Source organism: Aquarana catesbeiana, linkage group LG07, assembly GCF_042186555.1.
Source record: "Aquarana catesbeiana isolate 2022-GZ linkage group LG07, ASM4218655v1, whole genome shotgun sequence".
NCBI classification, from domain to species: Eukaryota; Metazoa; Chordata; class Amphibia; order Anura; family Ranidae; genus Aquarana; species Aquarana catesbeiana.
The window spans coordinates 102,521,893-102,542,596 of NC_133330.1; the positions used below are offsets into that span (position 1 = coordinate 102,521,893).

The 20,704-nt window shown below is 45.2% G+C and overlaps 1 protein-coding gene across 2 annotated transcripts in view; it reads left to right on the top strand.

Moving 5' to 3' along the window:
- The window catches only part of TAB1 (TGF-beta activated kinase 1 (MAP3K7) binding protein 1), a 228,151-nt gene that overhangs the window by 170,146 nt on the left and 37,301 nt on the right, over nucleotides 1-20,704 (top strand). For both annotated transcript variants that reach the window (XM_073592549.1, XM_073592550.1), the window contains one exon: nucleotides 3,464-3,575. In XM_073592549.1, the coding sequence (XP_073448650.1) occupies nucleotides 3,464-3,575 (112 nt within the window). The remainder of the gene's footprint in view (nucleotides 1-3,463; nucleotides 3,576-20,704) is intronic.

The following is a 20,704-nucleotide window of genomic DNA, read 5'->3' on the forward strand; positions in this document are numbered from 1 at the left end:
ACCCCTTCCCTCCCTCTGCTTTTATGAGGACCCCTTCTCCTCTCCTGCCAAGTGTGTCAATGTTTAAGTATATTTTGGCATTTTACACGGTGGCAGTTCCGTAGTTCCTAGATAAATCCTGGGTTGTGCCCATTGTAAATGCATTGGGGGTCAACATCTGGATAATATTCTGGGGGTTAGCCTGCCGATCAGTGGTGGGGTGTCTGGGGGAAATTTCACTCCATGTCCGCAGCATGTGGAGGAGCGTGAGATCTTCCCTTCTACCTTCGGTGAACACCAGTGTAGTATCTCGATAGTCATTTTGGGTTGCTGCCCGGGTCTGTACGGCGGACTGACCAGATCTTAGGTGGCTTTTGTTTGCTGGATGGGAGATTCAGGAGCAGGCACTGCTCTCCGGGTTTAACCTTTTCAGGTGCGGGGATATAGACAACCCCCCCGTATGGGGGGGGGTGGATCAGCAGGATCATGGACTGTAGTGATGCCGACATGTCTCCCACACATGGCTGGCTGGGTTATTTTGTTCCTGGTGGTGTCATCACCATATTGGGATATTGGCAGCTGTGGGTCTATGGGGGGGTGGAATGTTTGTCAGGGTTTGTGGTTCAGAGCCTACTCACGCTTTTCCTCTCCTGCTGCAGCCCGGGGTCTTCTCCTGTTCCTCTGCTTGCGAGGTTGCGCCGGGCTTTGGTATGTGGAGAGGCCTGATCTGCCGGCAGGACGTGGGAGTATTTGGAGCCAATCCAGGACTGGTATCTGGTCTGCTTCAAGGAAACGGAAGAGCGCTGGGAGATCCGCCGGCGTTTCCAGGGTGAAGGCGACCCCGTCCTTTCTAAATGTTACCGCAAGTGGATATCCCCAGTGATGGGTAAATCTCTTTTGCTTCGCAAGGTCCAGGACGGGTCGTAGCGGGGCTCTGCGCCTTAGTGTCACCCTGGAGAGGTCAGGCGGGATTTTGGTTTGCGCTCCCTCTAGGTCTACATCACCTTGATCCTAAGCTTTGCGCAAAATGGCATCCTTCTGTGAGTAACGTGGCAGCCTGCACACGACGTCTCGGGGCTTTCCCGGGTCTGCTGATCTGGGACCCAGAGCTCTATGCGCTCTATTTCGATTGAGCAAGTTGACTTCTCCAGGATGGTGCGGAAGATCTCCAGGACTGTTTCCCCCAGGTCTTCTGCCTTTGCACTTATTCCCCAGAGTTGCAGATTGTTTCGGTGGCTCCGATCGCTCCAGCTCCGTTACCCGGTTTACTAGTACGGAGAAAGATGCCTCTCCCATGGTCAGTCTATCTGCCAGGGTGGATACATCATCCCTCACCTCTTGGATATCTTGACGGTGAGTCTCCTCAAGGTGGAGGGTCAGTGCTTCAATGCCCGTTCTGGTGGGGAGGGCTTGTAAGAGTGTCCGAATGTCTTGGTCCACCTGGTAAATCTCGGATGTTTGTAAGGGGGTTGTCATTTCTGGTTGTAGTGCCCTTGGTGTATCCAAGAAGTGATCCGGAGAGGTGGGGGTGTTAGGAGAATGGTTCCACTCGTCCTCTTCCTGGGCCTCCGGTGGAGCTCTGCGTGAGCTGTCTTGTGTTGCCGCCACTCTGGCTCCGGGGGAATTCTTCTGTTTTTGTTTGAAATAACGGTGTATGTCACCGGAGGACTTGCTGGATCGGGTCACCCGGGTTGCTGCTCTCGTCTTTATGCTTTTTGTCTGATTGCATACTGATCTATATGGTGCTTTTTGCCAGGAAGGAAAGGCTGAGGCCGGGAGCTCTGAGAAAAAGCAGCTTCACTCAGCCATGTCCAGGCCACACCCCTAACAGTGTAAATTTGCTGTCCCCTCAAAATAACTCAACACACCATTAATGCCTAAACCGATGGCAACAAAAGTGAGTACACCCCTAAGTGAAAATTTACAAATTGGGACCAAAAGTGTCAATATTTTGTCTGGCCATCATTATTTTCCAGCATCGCCTTAACCCCTATGGGAATGGAGTTCACGAGAACTTCACAGGTTGCCACTGGAGTCCTCTTCCACTCCTCCATGATGATATCACGGAGCTGGTGGATATTAGAGACCTTGCGCTCCTCTACCTACCATTTGAGGATGCCCCACAGATGCGCAATAGGATTTAGGTCTGGAGATATGCTTGGCCAGTCCATCACCTTTACCCTCAGCTTCTTTAGCAAGGCAGTGGTCGTCTTGGAGGTGTGTTTGGGGTCGTTACCATGTTGGAATACTGCCCTGTGGCCCAGTCTCCGAAGAGAGAGGGGATCATGCTCTGCTTCAGTATGTCACAGTACATGGTTCCCTCAATGAACTGTAGCTCCCCAGTGCGGATAGCACTCATGCAGCCCCAGACCATGACACTCCCACCACCATGCTAAACTGTAGTCAAGACACGCTTGTCTTTGTACTCCTCACCTGGTTGCCGCCACACACGCTTCACACCATCTGAACCAAATAAGTTTATCTTGGTCTCATCAGACCACAGGACATGGTTCCAGTAATCCATGTCCTTAGTCTGCTTGTTTTCAGCAAACTGTTTGCGGGCTTTCTTGTGCATCATCTTTGGAAGAGGCTTCCTTCTGGGATGACAGCCATGCAGATCAATTTGATGCAGTGTGTGGTGTACGGTCTAAGCACTGACAGCCTGGCCCCCCACCCCATCAACCTCTGCAACAATGCTGGCAGCAATCATACGTCTATTTCCCAAAGACAACCTCTGGATATGACGCTGAGCACATGCACTCAACCTCTTTTGTTGACCATGGCGAGGCCTGTTCTCAGTGGAACCTGTCCTGTTAAACCGCTATATGGTCTTGGCCACCGTGCTGCAGCTCAGTTTCAGGGTCTTGGCAATCTTCTTATAGCCTAGGCCATCTTTATGTAAAGCAGCAATTCTTTTTTTCAGATCCTCAGAGAGTTCTTAGCCATGAGGTGACATGTTGAACTTCCAGTGACCAGTTTGAGAGAGTGAGAACGATCACACCAAATTTAACACACCTGCTCCCCATTCACACCTGAAACCTTGTAACACTAACGAGTCACATGACACAGAGGAGGGAAAACGGCTAATTGGGCCCAATTTGGACATTTTCACTTAGGGATGTACGCACGTTTGTTGCCAGCGGTTTAGACATTAATGGCTGTGTGAAGTTATTTTGAGGGGACAGCAAATTTACACTATTATACAAGTTGTACACTCACTTTACATTGTAGCAAAGTGTCATTTTTTCAGTGTTGTCACATGAAAAGAAATAATAAAATATTTACAAAAATGTGAGAGGTGTACTCACTTTTGTGGGATACTATATATGGACCTAACTGTATATAAGTCCTCTTGGTGTTCCAAAAGCTTTAGAAATCAAATACACATTTTCTTTGGACTTAACGTGTAGCTATAATATTATTTTTCTGTATGTCATTTTCAGTGTGTCAGTACTGATCACAAATTTTGTGGTTTACCTTTTAGGGTTGGACACAGCCAAGATAAAACAGGCGGGTGTAATTGGTGGCCAAGCAAGTACCCGCAGGATTGGTGATTATAAAGTAAAATATAACTTCAATGACATGGAATTGCTGAGGTGAGAGAAAATTCACTGTGCATTTTGTTTTTATTGTTCATACTAAGATTACAAACTGTCACATGAATAATGGGACTCCTTAGTAAACATTGTTATAAAGGAAAATGATGCGGCTTACCAGCCCTTAGGGTGGTTTTCTTTTTTGAGCTTCCTTTTCTTTTAGTTTGTTTTCTACAGGTGACCCTGCCATTGACATACTTTTCATCCAAGGGTGACAACTCTCTTTGTACTGTATCTATGTTCACCTTAGGATGCTTACTACTGATTTGGACTATGGCTTCTGCACTCCTTATCTCCATAGTGTAAAGAAGGGGGCGACTTTTTTTAGTTCATAGAGGAAAACTTGGCAGGGCTGCTAAGACTCCTTGATAATTCATTGTAGCACACACACAGTGCATGTGAAGTTAGGAGCTTACAGGATTTTATCCAAGGGTGACGACTCTCTGTACTGTATCTATGGTCACCTTAGGATGCTTACTACTGATTTGGACTATGGCTTCTGCACTCCTTATCTCCATAGTGTAAAGAAGGGGGCGGCTTTTTTTAGTTCATAGAGGAAAACTTGGCAGGGCTGATAAGTCTCCTTGATAATTCATTGTAGCACACACACAGTGCATGAGAAGTTAGGAGCTTACAGGATTTCTCAAAGGATCAACATGCATCATGTTAATTGTACAGTATAGGACACAGGCAACATATTCATACACCAAGGGTTATAGACGCGTACCTTCAGGTGACTGGACACTGGCAAGCTTTTGAGAGCACACACCCCCTTCCCTATAACCCTACCCCACTTTGTGAATCCTCAGTTTTGTGCTAGTGTCTGAAGGCGGTGGACCTCTTCTTCTTCTTTGCAGAGAAATCATCTCTGATCATTTTTCAAAATGTTCAGTCAACACCTCACCGTTTACTGAAGCAGAGTATCCAGATTGGTAAAACCTTGGGAGCGCTACCCTTGACGCCACACTGTGGGGACAGCCTATAATGTTACTTTGAGTCCTGGATCCTACATTGGCGTTCACCTTGGTACTTGATGCAGTGGATTGAGTCAGCCACAGGGTGCTATACAGGTCCAGGGCCCAGAAGACCCCTTTGGGGATATGCCCAGCGTGATGGGCAAAGCATGGAATTTTTATATACAGTCGTCCTATATACAGTCCAGAATCGTGGACAGGTAGGACAGGGTCACCCTGTATCTCTGACCATTGCTGTAAAAACAGGGCTATGTTTGAAATGTATACTTGCAGTGCAACTACTCAAATTTGGTGCTAAAATTTTAAGTGTCATTAAACCCAGACTGTGAAACACTCTCATTACATGCTATATAACAGTGAGTGTTTGTACTCACAAAGCCACTAAAGCATTTGTTTTGTGTAGAATGAAATATACCTGGTTGATCCTACCTTCAGGTGTCCCTTCCATCTTCTTTGTGCGCCCATTGCAGCTTGAGATTGTGCAGAACAGTTGGTGTCCTCTATGGAGTATGCTTATATTTCAATTCCCTTTTAAGCTCTTCATTTCCTTATTTTACTTATCTGTACAGCCCAGGAGTCGCACATGTTGGCGTATACACCATGGTAAATAACACTCCCCTCCCCTCTTCCCTCCTCCTCCATGTCCTTCACCTGCTAACCACAAGTGGAATATAGTATGCTGATTGATTACATTCACTAAGAGACTCACAGAAAGTTTAGTTTTAATATAAATCAGTATTAAATACATCAAATGTAATTGCTAATACCTTTAGACTCGGTTCACAATACACAACCTGAAAGTCAGGAGACTTACAGTGCTACTTTGCCAGGCGACTTTGGCGCGACTTGCTGTGACTTTGGCACGACTTTGAAGCAACTTCAGGGAATGCCTGTAATGACGGATCCAAATCACATCAATTAAGATGAGGATCCGACTTGGAGGCAACTTCCAATAAAGTCTATGGGCCCAAGTCGGATAGAAGTTGCATTGAAGTATACAGGAACCTTTTCTAAAGTCGGAGCAATTTCAGTAGTGCTAATTAAGACATTAAATTGGGATTTCACATGTCACACAACTTGGGGTCTCACAAGTTGGATCCCAAGTCGTGGCAGCATGAACTGAGCCTTAAAGCAGAGTTCCATCCAAAAGTGGAAGCTCCACTTATCTGTCTCCTCCCCCTCCCCTTTGGTGACACATTTGGCACCTTTCGGGGGGAGCAGCTACCTGTTTTTGACAGGTACCTGTTCCCACCTCCTTCGGACCTCGCCGCGGTGAGGTACGTCAGAAGTTCGGCCACTCTCCTCCTCCTTCCCCCGCCGCCGGGTCAGTTAGCAAGCGTGGCGCGCTTCGCGCATGCACAGTAGGGAACCGGCAGTGAAGCCACAAGGCTTCACTAATGGTTTCCGTTACCGGCTATGGAGGCGACAGCACCCGATGGAAACATACTTTGGCTGTTGCCTCTTAATTTTTTCGTGCGGGGGGCGGAACTCCACTTTAAAGTAAAAAAGAGCCTTGGATGCAGATGATGCCTGAACAAAATGAAAGCTATTGTCAGTCATCTCTCACTTTGCCTACACCATATTAATGCACAAAAATACACATTTGATGTTCAATAAATATACAGTATCTCCCAAAAGTGAGTAAACCCCTCACATTTTCGGAAATATTTTATTATATCTTTTCATATGGCAACACTGAAGAAATGACACTTTGCTACAATGTAAAGTAGTGAGTGTACAGCTTTTGTAAATTTGCTGTCCCCTCAAAATGACTCAACACACAGCCATTGATGTCTAAACCACTGGCAAAAAAAGTGAGTACACTCCTAAGTAAATATGTCCAAATTGGGCACAGTTAGCCATTTTCCCTCCCCGCTGTCATGTGACTCGTTAGTGTTACAAAGTCTCAGGTGTGAATGGGGAGCAGGTGTGTTAAATTTTGTGTTATTGCTCTTACTCTTTCATACCGGTTACTGGAAGTTCAACATGGCACCTCATGGCATGTTGAACTGAAAAAAGGGTCTGAAAAAAAGAATTGTTGCTCTACATAAAGATGGCCTAGGCTATAAGATGATTGCCTAGACCCTGAAACTGAGCTGCAGCATGGTGGCCAGGACCATACAGCGGTTTAACAGGACAGGTTCCACTCAGAACAGGCCTCGCCATGGTTGACCAAGGAAGTTGAGTGCACGTGCTCAGCATCATATCCAGAGGTTGTCTCAAATTATGAGATTTTATAAACTTTTTTCATTTTATATACATTTGTCCTTTTCAATATGTCTGACTTTTGAACTTTTTGTAATCAATTCCTGTGGTGAAGGGGGACAGGTGTGAGCCGTGCTGTCTATGTCTCTAGACACAGGCAGTGGGCTTGGGATCGAAACCCACATGAGTGCCTCCATAGGAAACGGCTTCCTTTGGGGACACTCACTAAAGAGGAGGATTGGGGTTGCTCTGTGCAAAAGCATTGTACAGAGCAAGTCAGTGTGACATGTTTATAATAAAAAACGTTTACAATCACCTAAAAAAACAGAGCACTATAGTGGAGTAGTGTAAATAGCTATAGGACTGTCGGTTCAGTACGGTTTACCTTGAAGCTAGAAGTGTTTATTAGCATTAGTTCAGGCGGCAGTTAGACCTCAGAAGGCCTTTCACTCCTTGACTCCATTGTAAGTGTTCTCCTAAGATAAGTAAACATAGCTAAATAAGGGGTTGAATATACATCTTTCTTAGGTAAGCCGGCAGAAATCGAGATATGCCAGATGGAGACTAAGGCTTAATGTACATGGGACATTTTACAACCTCTCCTGAATGATTTAACTTTACAGATAGTAACCAAAATTTAAAAACGTCCGTTTTCCTGTGTTTTACATGCCACCTATAGCCGCATTTGCGTTTTAGAAGCGTTTTTTTTTAAATTGTTAAAAATTAAAAACGCCTGTAAACAAAACGCGGCTAAACGCAAGTTACTGCGTTTACAAGCTATTACAGGTGTTTGGCGTTTCAAATGCCTCTAAACATCTGTCCTGAAAGCCTTTTTTGCTTTCCAAAAAATGCTTCTAAACTCCACTCAGAAATTTGTGCTCAAAGTAGAACTATAGGCAACACTTTTTTTTTTTTTTCATTTTGGATAGAGTAAGGGAGGGTTATAGCCCCTGTCAGTTTATTTTTTACCATTCCTGTCCCATTGCAGAGATTTCCCTTCACTTCCTGCCCCATAGCCAAACAGGAAGTAAGAGGAAATCTATGCAAACTAAGGGAATCCATTCCCCCCCCCCCCCAGGCCCTCAGATCTAGTGTCCCCACTCGAGAATTTCAGGGTGTGTCTTAACCGCTTAACAACCGGCCCATAGCCAAATGACGGCTACAGGGCGGTTGTTTAACTCTGGGAGGACGTCCAGGGACGTCCTCCCAGAATTCTGCTCTCGCGCGCCCCCTAGGGCGCGCACTCGAGAGCATCCGTGACCGCCGGGTCCAGAGGACCCGGCGCATCACAGATCCCGGTAAATGGCCGCTGATCGCGGCCGTTTACCATGTGATCGCTCCGTCAAATGACGGAGCGATCACATGTAAACAAACCGGCGTCATCTGATGACGCCGGTTCCTCTCCTCCCCTCTGTGTACCGATCGGTACGCTGTGAGCGGGGAGGGGGATGGATGGATGGCTGCAGCGTTGTGGGCTGCATGTGTAGTGCCCATAGCGCTGCACAGAGACATCCAGCCATCCATCCATCCATGCTCAGCCATCCCCACTACTATGCATGCCCTGCAATGCCCTCTGCAATGCCCCACAGTACTCTGGTATGCCCCACAATACCCCTGCAATACTCTGCCATACCCTGCAATACCCCTGCAATACTCTGCCATACCCTGCAATACCCTGCAATACTCTGCCATACCCTGCAATACCCCTGCAATACTCTGCCATACCCTGCAATACCCCTGCAATACTCTGCCATACCCTGCAATACTCTGCCATACCCTGCAATACTCTGCCATACCCTGCAATACCCCGCCATACTCCGCAATACTCTGCCATACCCTGCAATACCCCGCAATACTCTGCCATACCCTGCAATACCCCGCCATACTCCGCAATACTCTGCCATACCCTGCAATACCCCGCCATACTCCGCCATACCCCGCCATACTCCGCAATACTCCGCAATACTCTGTCATACCCTGGAATACCCCGCAATACTCTGCCATACCCTGGAATACCCCGCAATACTCTGCCATACCCTGGAATACCCCGCAATACTCTGCCATACCCCGGAATACCCCACAATACTCTGCTATACCCTGCAATACCCTGAAATACCCCGCAATACACTGCCATACCCTGCAATACCCCGCAATATCCCGCAATACTCTGCCATACCCCGCGATACCCAGCCATACTCAGTGATACCCAGCCATACTCTGCAATACTCAGTGATACCCAGCCATACTCTGCAATACTCAGTGATACCCAGCCATACTCTGCAAAACTCAGTGATACCCAGCCATACTCTGCAATACTCAGTGATACCCAGCCATACTCTGCAATACTCAGTGATACCCAGCCATACTCTGCCATACCCAGCCATGCTCTGCAATACCCCGCAAAAATCTGCAATACTCTGCCATAACCTGCAATACTCTGCAATACCCCGCAATACCCAGCCATACTCTGCAATACTCGGTGATACCCAGTCATACTCTGCCATACCCAGTCATACTCGGCGATACACTGCAATACCCAGCCATGCTCAGCCATACTCGGCCATGCTCAGCCATACCCGGCCATGCTCAGCCATACTCTGCCATACCCAGTCATACTCGGCGATACACTGCAATACCCAGCCATGCTCAGCCATACTCGGCCATGCTCAGCCATACCCAGCCATGCTCAGCCATACTCAGCCTCTGTATGTGGCCAGGCTGTGGAAGTCTCACACATGTGGTATCGCCGTACTCAGGAGGAGTAGGAGAATCTATTTTGGGGTGTCATTTTTGATATGTACATGCTATGTGTTATAAATATTGTATAAATGGACAACTTTGTGTTAAAAAAAAAAAAGCGTTTTAACCACTTCTGGCCTTCCGTCATACGACGTCCTTGACTTTGTGCGGGGATATCTGAATGATGGGTGCAGCTACAGGCATCATTCAGATATCAGCTTTTTCAGCCGGCGATTCCCTACACCATAAGAACGATCATAGCGGCTGTTCCACTGCTTGATCGTTCTTACGGGAGGCGAGAGGGGACGTCCCCCCCTCCCGCCGCCCTCCGGTGCTTCTACCGACTCACCGCTACGATCGATGCCAGGATCTTTTTTTTTTTTTTTTTTTTTTTTAATTTCAGGCACAGCCTAGAGGTGAGATTTGGGGTCTTATTGACCCCATATCTCACTGTAAAGAGGACCTGTCATGCCATATTCCTATTACAAGGGATGTTTACATTCCTTGTAATAGGAATAAAAGTGATCAAAAAATTTTTTTTGGGAAAAAAGTGTCAAACTAAAATAAATAAAGTAAAATGAACAATAAAAAAAAAAAAAAAATTTTTTTAAAGCGCCCCTGTCCGTGTGCTCGCATGCAGAAGCAAACGCATACGTAAGTCCCGCCCACATATGAAAACGGTGTTCAAACCACACATGTGAGGTATCGCTGCGATCGGTAGAGCGAGAGCAATAATTTTGGCCCTAGACCTCCTCTGTAACTCAAAATTTGTAACCAGTAAAAAATTTTAAAGCGTCGCCTATGGGGATTTTTAAGTGGCGAAGTTTGGCGTCATTCCACAAGCGTGTGCAATTTTGAAAGGTGACATGTTAGGTATCTATTTACTCGGCGTAACTTCATCTTTCATATTATGCAAAAACATTGGGCTAACCTTACTGTTTTGTTTTTTTTTAAAGCAAAAAACATTTTTTTTTCCAAAAAAAAACGCGTTCGAAAAATTGCTGCGCAAATATCGTGCGAGATAAAAAGTTGCAATGACCGCTATTGTATTCTCTAGGGTCTTTGCTAAAAAAACATATATAATGTTTTGGGGTTCTATGTAATTTTCTAGCAAATAAATGATGATTTTTACATGTAGGAGAGAAATGTCAGAATTGGCATGGGTGCTCCAGAATGCCTGAAGGCGCTCCATGCATGTTGGGCCTCTGTATGTGGCCACGCTGTGTAAAAGTCTCACACATGTGGTATCGCCATACTCAGGAGTAATAGCAGAATGTGTTTTGGGGTGTAATTTCTGGTATGCATATGCTGTGTGTGAGAAATAACCTGCTAATATGACAATTTTGTGAAAAAAAAAAAAAGAAAAAAAAAAACTTGATTTTGCAAAGAATTGTGGGAAAAAATGACAACTTCAAAAAACTCACCATGCATCTTTCTAAATACCTTGGAATGTCTTCTTTCCAAAAAGGGGTAATTTGGGGGGTATTTGTACTTTTCTGGCATGTTAGGGTCTCAAGAAATGAGATAGGCCGTCAGTACTTCAGGTGTGATCAATTTTCAGATATTGGCACCATAGCTTGTGGACGCTATAACTTTCACAAAGACCAAATAATATACACTAATTTGGGTTATTTTTACCAAAGATATGTAGCGGTATAAATTTTGGCCAAAATATATGAAGAAAAATTACTAATTTTCAAAATTTTATAACAGAAACGAAGAAAAATTAATTTTTTTACAGATTTTTCGGTCTTTTTTCTTTTATAGCGCAAAAAATAAAGAACCCAGCGGTGATTAAATACCACCAAAAGAAAGCTCTATTTGTGTGAAAAAAAGGACAAAAAATTCATATAGATACAGTGTTGCATGACTGAGTAATTGTCATTCAAAATGTGAGAGCACCAAAAGCTGAAAATTGGTCTGGTTATTAAGGGGGTTTAAGTGCCCAGTGGTCAAGTGGTTAAACAGCAAGGGGTGTGGCCTTGACAGGAAGGGATGGGTCATATTTAAATTAGGGGTTGCACAAGTTTAGTCAGGCCTAGGGCAGCACAAACCTAAATTAACTACTGGTACATGTACTGATAAGATAACATAGAGGAGAGTTCAGGGACATCTGAAAAAAACGTCCAACTGCTCCTAAACGTCCATTTACCAGCAGCAGTGTACATGAAGCCTAAGGCCCCTTTCACACGGGGCAAATCCACTCAGTGGACTCCGCCAGCTCAGCGGCCGATTGCTCTGTTGATCACCGCTGAGTCGGCGGATGACAGGTCTGTCTCTGCTTGCTGTGCAGGGATGGACCTGTCAGAGCCCCGCTGTCCTCTATGGGAGATTGTACGAAAACTGATCCGCCTGTCCGTTTTCATTCGATCCGCTGGTCGGATGGCGAACGTATCGCCATACGTCTGTTTTGAGCAGATCTTATTGGGCCGGATGGCAGGCAGGTGTCAGCGGACACCTCTCCGCAGACATCTGCCTGCCCATACAAGTCAGTGGGTGGCCCGCTCGGATCCGCCTGAAAAACGGACAGGCGGATCTGAACAGGCCTATCATGTGAAAGGGGCCTTAATATTCAGATTCTTATATAAGCCAAGTTGTTACTCTATAAAATTGAAAACCTCAGATTAAAAGCGTTTGGCAGTTCCTCAATGTTTCATATCACCCAGTTAAGATGATGATCATTGTTGCTTCAAACTGCTTTATAAATGTGCCAATAATTTTGCTTGATGCAGTTTGTTTTGGGAGTGAAATCCCTGTAGATTATATTGACACATGTTAAAGACAACTACGGTATTTAAAATAAAGGAAACACATTAGTGGCTTTGACTGTATTAAACTGGTTACACTCGTAGCCTCCCTGGCGGTTTTCCCGAGTGTGGCTCGGGGTTAAAATTCAGGACCATTAGCGGTAACCCCGAGCCACACTCGGGATTACATCGCAGGATCCTGGTGTGGCTTTACTTACCTTGTCCCCGGGATCCTGCGATGTCCCCCGCAGTGTCCGTGGGCTCTGTCCTCCCCCGAAGCCTCTCCTTGCCAGGCTCCGTTCCCTGCGAGCGTCGCGACGCACGGGGGCGGAGCCTGGCAGCAAATTCAAAAAATTGTAAAAATCATAACACATACAGTACTGTAATCTAACAGATTACAGTACTGTATGAAATTATTTCACATCCCTTTTGTCCCTAGTGCTTTGGCCCATGCCCTGCATGCAGTTTTATGTTATATATACTGTTCTTTCTGCCTGGAAACTGGAGATTGTCCATAGCAACCAAAAAGTGTCCCTTTACGTCAAAAGTGGCTTTAGACCAGCTATAAAACAGCGATAGCAAATTAGAACACTTGTAGAATTGAGCGATAGTGAATCGTGGGGAAATTTATTTTATTTATTTCTTTTTTTTTTTAATTATTTATTTGTATTTATTATATTATAATTTATGTTTTTGTGTTTCAAACTTTATCATACCCGGGATATCTACTAGACTCTTGTTTGGACAGATTTAAGTGTGTTATTGTTAAGAATTACAGACCTACAATATAAAACGCCAAATTTCCATGCAAAATAATTGTACCGCTTTCAGCACCTAAAATCAGAAAGAATCATACCGCCAGGGAGGTTAAGCTGAAGCAATGTTCATCATCCTCCTAAAATAGGGACTGTTTTTGCCAAGGAAGTGATAAACTTTCCTCTTTTGTGGTTATCTGGATTTTGATTAGAGTATCTTTGATTTAGCAGTTTTCCCCCTCTGTTTTATTTTATCTCCATTTTTTTCATCCCTGATATAAAATTCCCTATAGACCTGGGACAGTTATTATTATAATACAGGATTTATATAGCCCCAACAGTTTACGCAGCGCTTTACAATATAAGGGAGACAACACAGTTATAATACAATAAAATACAAGAGGATTAAGAAGGCCCTGCTCAGAAGAGCTTACAATCTAATAGATTGTTATGTTTATTTTTGTGTGGGTTATAGTCAGCTAGCAAGTGAAACAGTACAGTTCTGAGCATTGTTGGCATTTGTTTCATATAGAAATTTATACACTTCCTATAATCAGAGCTGTGTCTTGGCCTAGGCCGACAAGGCCTAGGCCTAGGGCGGCACTTTGCGGGGGGGCGGCGGCTTTTTGCCGCCCCCCCCCCCCGCACGAAACCCCCCCCCCACCTGTACTCCTCAAGTCCCGTACATATACAGCCTCCCGCAGCTTGCCTTGCTATGTCATCATTGTCATGTGCAATTGTGCACTGAACTCAGCACTTGCCGGGCGTGTACTTGGCGGGGGGGGAGCGACTGCCGCCCCCATACAACGGACCGTGAGTGACCGTCAGTGTCACTGGCTGGCCAATACCTGTGGTGCACAATGCACTTACTAGTAGCTTAAATGACAGAGGGCGAGGCGGAGCCTAATGCTTCGCCTACCCACCTCCGCGCGGCATTACACGTTCTCGGGGAGACGGACGGGGACGGGGCTCTCTGTAACCACTGCCAGAGAGCCCAGAGAAGGAGGAGCGAGAGGAGGACAGCGGCGGGAACAGCTCAGGTAAGGATGAGAGCGAGTGAATTATCCCCGGCCCAGGTCCTGGATATATATAAAAGGATTGAGTGTCAGGAGTCAAATTTAACATCTTGTATACCCAGTCAGCTTTAGTAATGCAACCACTGTGCCCTCAAACGCAGCACTGTGCCCTCAAACGCAGCCACTGTGCCCATCAATTGCCACCACTGTGCCCATCAATTGCCACCACTGTGCCCATCAATTGCCACCACTGTGCCCTCAAACGCAGCCACTGTGCCCATCAAACGCAGCCACTGTGCCCTCAAACGCAGCCACTGTGCCCTCCAACGCAGCCACTGTGCCCTCAAACGCAGCCACTGTGCCCTCAAACGCAGCCACTGTGCCCTCAAACGCAGCCACTGTGCCCTCAAACGCAGCCACTGTGCCCTCAAACGCAGCCACTGTGCCCTCAAACGCAGCCACTGTGCCCTCAAACGCAGCCACTGTGCCCATCAATTGCCACCACTGTGCCCATCAATTGCCACCACTGTGCCCTCAAACGCAGCCACTGTGCCCTCAAACGCAGCCACTGTGCCCATCAAACGCAGCCACTGTGCCCTCAAACGCAGCCACTGTGCCCATCAATTGCCACCACTGTGCCCCTCAAACGCAGCCACTGTGCCCATCAATTGCCGCTACTGTGCCATCAAATGCAGCACTGTGCCCATCAATTGCCACCAATGTGCCATCAAACGCAGCACTGTGCCCATCAATTGCCACCACTGTGCCCTCAAACGCAGCACTGTGCCCATCAATTGCCGCCGCTACTGTGCCATCAAACGCAGCACTGTGCCCATCAGTTGCCGCTACTGTGCCATCAAACGCAGCACTGTGCCCATCAATTGCTGCCACTGTAGGATTTGCAGCAATTTCTGTGCATTTTCCACACCTCATCAGTGTCGCACTCCGTTCATGCAAACTGCTGCAGGCATCTATGTTAAAATAATGACACCACAAAAGCTGTTTACAAAACGCAGTGCGACTTGCTGAATTGGACTGCATGGGTGTCTGATTTCAGCATGGCAAAAAAAGGTGCATGTACCTTTTTTGTGCGGGTGCGGTGCAATTTGAACCATACAAAATGAATGGGCTCAAATTGCACTGTAAAGAACGACATGTGATTTGAACAGGAATGCGGTGCGATTCCTCTCCAAATCTCTTGTGGTTCCCCGCACTGCATCAGTCTGAACATGGGCTGAAGATCAATTTCATTGCAGTATCTGCAGCCTCAGAAGTTGTGGAGTACATGTTTTTTATTGCTTCTTAAGAATATGTAAATGCCTTCATTTCCAATGTATGTGCATAATACAAGTACTTTTGGTCTGTCCTCACAGGGTGGTACTGTGGACAGTGCTGTCTGTCAGCCTAGGCCAGTGATGGTGAACCTTGGCACCCCAGATGATTTGGAACTACATTTCCCATGATGCTCCACTACACTGCAGAGTGCTTGAGCATCATGGGGAATGTAGTTCCAAAACATCAGGGGTGCCAAGGTTCACCATCACTGGCCTAGGACAACAGGGCCCAGGCCTAGGTCGACACTTTGCAGGAGGACAGCAAAAAAATGACCAGTGACTGGCCAGAACGGGTGCACGTAATTTAATTGGCGGAGGCATTTAATGTACTGCAAAGTGCTCCATGCTATAATTTTAGGTTAATTAAAGTTATCTAAGTTATTAAAAACATCATCATCTCAGTTTCATGATGGAGTGATTGATGCAAGTATGGAGTGAATGGTGTGTGATTTTTTTTTTTGTGCTAATATAGAGAGGAAGAGGTAGAGCTCTAAAAAGAAAAGGTGGAGCCTAAAGAGGAAGGGGTGTGGTTTACAGATGACAGGGCGTGTCTTAAATAGGAAGGGGTGTGTCCTTGACAGGAAGGGTCGGTCGTATTTAAATTAGGGGTGCATGAGTTTAGTCAGGCCTAGGGCAGCACAAAACCTGAATACACCACTGCCTATAATACTTTTGTCAGAAACCAGTTAATATATGAGAGCTGCAACAAAAAACAGAAATAAATAAGGCAAAATATGTTTTAGAATGAATAATACAAAACTTCTGTTTTCTCTATCAAGTGGATGCCTTGAATATAGAGGGAATTAAATCAGAGATCAAGATAGGCATTCATATTAAACAAAAAAATGATATATTATCCAAGGATGTTCTGTTAAAATTCAGACCTTTTGGATTGTATGCATGTAGTCAATCTGTACAATACTATCTTGCAGATGCAAAACACTTTCAATTAGAGTGGATATAAATCAATGATTTAAAAAAAAAAAAAAAAAAATTTAAATCTTGATTTTTTATTTTATTTAAATCTATTATTTTTTTGATTTTTATCAAATTTAATTAAAATAAAATCTATTTAAAGATAGTTTACTATTTGAGATACAACAATAATTTAGTTTATTCAGCATGAAATTGAGCTTATTTATGTAGCATGAGGCTGTATATTCTGCAATATTTAAGTTTTGGTAAACTCATTCAATGAATCCAAGCACTGCAAGCTGAGATAACATGCACTGCATTGATGCATTCACACAATTTCACAGTAACCATGAGATAAATCAAAGTTCAGGAATATAACTTTATCCCATTGTTTTGCAAATCTGTGTACTCTACAAACTGTATGATTGAATCGGTTCTGATATCGCTGTTTTACTAACCTGAAATCTTATTATTCTAAATAGGAAACCTTCATTTTGTTTGCAACTATTAAATATTCTAACTACCAGCAAGAATAAGTCCTTACATTTAAAGAGCACCTGTCATTTCAGATCTATTATGGTAGCACCTGCTAGCGGGCATCCACTCACCTGCTGCCACCATTTCCCTCACCTTGTTGTTCCTTCTGGCACTTTAATGGCACCTTGTTGTGCCATTAAAGTGAATAGGCCTGTCGGTGAGTCAACAGCGGGTCATAGGAGGAGCCGCTGCAGGACAGAAATTACAGTTGCTCTTTAAAAATGATGATTTAATCCCTAGAATCCTGGCATCATCTCAAGCTCTCATGGTTGGGGCGGATGAATGTTCTCCAAATGGATATTCTCCCCAAATTACTCTATTTATTCCAGACATTGCCCATCCTCCTCCCCAAAGCTTTCTTCCTCACGCTTCGCTCCCTGGCGGTCAAGTTTATTTGGCAACACCACCCCCCACCCCCCCCCCCCCCGACTCAAACACAAAATCCTGTGTGCCCCCAAAATTCGAGGAGGCATCGGCCTCCCGGACTTTTTAATTATATCACTCGGCGGCCATATTTTCCAGACTTCTAGAATGGTTCCCACGACCCTTAACCAAACCATCCACAATCATCGAACAAGACATGACACAGGTGGACCTTAGAGCTCTTCTATGGGGATACAATGCTACATTCCGAGCAATTGACGGAATATCCCCTCTGACAATATCAGCGCTATCCACATGGAATGGCAAACTCACCTTTGCCCTATCCACAGATCCTAGTCCCCTTTCATCCCTATTTGATAACCCAGCGCTCCTGGCCTACAGAACTCAAGGACAGTGTGGCCCATATACGAGAGAGCAATGGCCTACAGCTAGGCGGTTTGTACACTCCTCCACGGGCCAATTCCACTCACAACAGGACACCCAACCCTTCACCGCGATTGACTGGCTCTCCATGCTATCCCTGACACAACACAGTAAAATGCTTCATCTCTCCGGACAGGTCCACAGACCACTCACGACATTTGAAGATATGTGTAGTCTCTCTCAGACCTCTAAACACCCTCTTTCTCTGATCCACAAAGACATTCAATCCCATACATATGACTCACTGCCCAATTTTACTCAAAAATGGTCCAAGGACTTGGGTCTGTAGATGTACCCAGATGCGTCCGACCTGTGCTGGCGCTGTCACGGAGGAAAAGGCTCCTATAAGGCTCCTATATCCACATCTGGTGAGAGTGCGACCAAGTTCGCCCTTTTTGGCACAAGGTATTTGGTATCTTCAATGACTTACATGATGTATCTTTGGTACCCTCCCCCAAGATGGCCCTTTTATCCATATTACCAGGCTCTACCAGCTCCCACAGGAAGAGCGTTCTCTGGTTCTTCTTGTCCGTAGCACGCCATACCATCTCTCAGTTTTGGAGAACCAAAACCATCCCCCCTATCACAAGATGGATTGATACCCTTAATGATACCATGCTTATGGAAGAGATGCAAGCAAAAATGGGAGATACTTGGGACAAGAATAAACTACTATGGTACCCATGGATTCACCATTCCTCCTCGGACCTCCTCCTCAATAGAGTGTCCACTTGAGGATTAGGCCCCATCTATATTTAATAAGGTGACACAGAAGAGTTATCAATTACTAGTGAAAATGATTTGACACGGTTATATAGCTTAATCTACAGGCAAATAAAATGATGTTAATCCCTTACTGCTGAGCCCCCCTCCCATATCATCCCTCCCTTCTTACTCTTTCCTTCCCCATACCCCCCCCGTCACCCAACAGTTCGCACATAATTTGTTTAGTCCAGGCAGGGCCCCAAGACAGATGGCACCGCATGGTTGGGTTTTATATGGTAAAGAACTGTTTCAAGCATTCATACATTTGTAACTTACGGTGTTATATATTGACTGGTATTCTGTACCCTCCCCCCTTTTTTTTCTACTAATACTTCATTTGTATTATTTTTGTATCATTAAAAAATCTTAATAAAAACTATATTCAACCTTAAAAATGATGATTTAAATCAAGTTGATTTAAATCTTGCCTTTTTACTAGTGATTTAAATCATGATTTAAATTGTGATTTAAATCAAATCCATTCTGCTATCAATGCTTGATATGTCTGCATAAATCTAGCTTTAAAGTGGTTGTAAAGGTTGAAGTTTTTTTTACCTTCATGCATTTTATGCATAAAGCTAAAAAACCTTTCAATACGCAGCTCCCTTGCAGCCCCCCTAATATTCCTGAGCCAGATCCCGATCTGGTGATGTGCGGCTGCTCTGACGGGTCTCTGTCGCCACTGGCTGCTGTCAGACACAGCCAGTAAATCAATAAGGAGAGAGTGGGGAGGGCTGTGTTCTGTGCATCTTATGGGCACCAGTGGGGTACCGCTGCACCTAATGTATCTTTGAAATGGAGCACTAATGCGTGTGCATGGCCTCTGGCTCCATATGCACCTGTGCTGTCTCATTCCTACTGTAGTCTAAGTCAGGAATGTTTTTTCTTAAGAAGATATGGCCTTTCAAGCTAGCCAAGAATTATCTTTGCACTGTCTAGAGGTAGTGTGTGCTGTGAGAATTTGTGTCTCTGCTACTGCAGAAATCGGAATCCCTGTTTGTGCTTCCTGAGGAAGTTACTGATAAAGTCTACAGTCTGAAGGATACGGTTCCTTCCTTCCCTGCCAGATCTGTTAGTGCTTTGTGGGCTGTTCCATACCAGGCATCTGTATCTAAGGATTGTAAGGCCGCCACCTTGACTTAGGTTCACAGGTTTGTTAAGCTCTACTAGGTGGATGTTTAGGCCTCTTCTGACGCCAGTTTCGGGCTTAAGGTGCAGTTATGGGCTGATCCCTGTGGTTATCAAACCTTCTTGACCTGTTTATTTGTTGTTTGGGTTTTTTGAGGTTGTTGCTATGTGCTTACTCCCCATTTGGACTACATTTGTATGCCCTTACCCTTGTAAGTATTTAAAGAGAATTCCAGTTTATACCTAACTAGCTGCCTTAAAAATATCCCCTCCTAACACCTATACTGACTAACCTGTGTTAAAAAAAAAAAAAAAAAGCATATACTTACCTATTTTCAGACTGCTCTGATCCGGTCACATGATCTCTGTGGATCCTAGAGTACTTCTATATGCAGTTATCCAGGATTAGCCAACCTTTGGCAATGCATGCTAGAAGTGCTGCCCGATTACCTGTGTCAATTAGCCACAGAGTGCTTTACAGGTTTGATGCTGTTCTGCACTCATCTGGTGGAAGCCTGTCCCTGAAGACCCTCTTAGTAGAGTATACCCGCCAGAGGGGAAAAGAGTGTCTGAGGGGGCTGTGTTCTCTGCCTTGTTTGTGGGGACACCTTGTGGACCACTTCTGCAGTAAGAGCATAGGAGCTGCTGTGGCCTTCTTCCCTCTTCCCCTCTGGGCTTTTTAGTGGGTATCAGGGCCAGTGTAATTTCATATGCTGATTGGGAGGGGAACTGTGACACATTGTAATAGTGTCTCTGTGCCATTTTTGAGCCTGGGCTCCCTGTATGTACCTTTCTGCAAATGCATCACGCCTTTTTTCCTTTCTGCCATTGCTTAAGCTGATTACTGGGATCAGGTACGGGTTTCCTGTTGTTTGCAGTGATATTGTCACGGCCACATACTTTCCCTCTCGGGGAGGCCTGCAGTATGCCTTGCTTAAGCTGGCCACACACAGCACATAATTCGCCCACTGGGTGGCCATATTGGTCACCTCCCACCCGACATCCCTCAATTGAAAAAACAGGCAGAAAATTGATGGCTAGCAGTCAAAATACTACAAGCATAGCAGTAGATCCTTTTGTCCCTGCTGTATGGCCTGGATGGAGTAATCAGTTTTTTTTTTTTTTTTTGCAGCCTACCTACAATGTATGGCCAGCTTGACACCTTGTTCATCGGTTCCCTGCTTGATTCCCCAGGCTCCTTAGTATC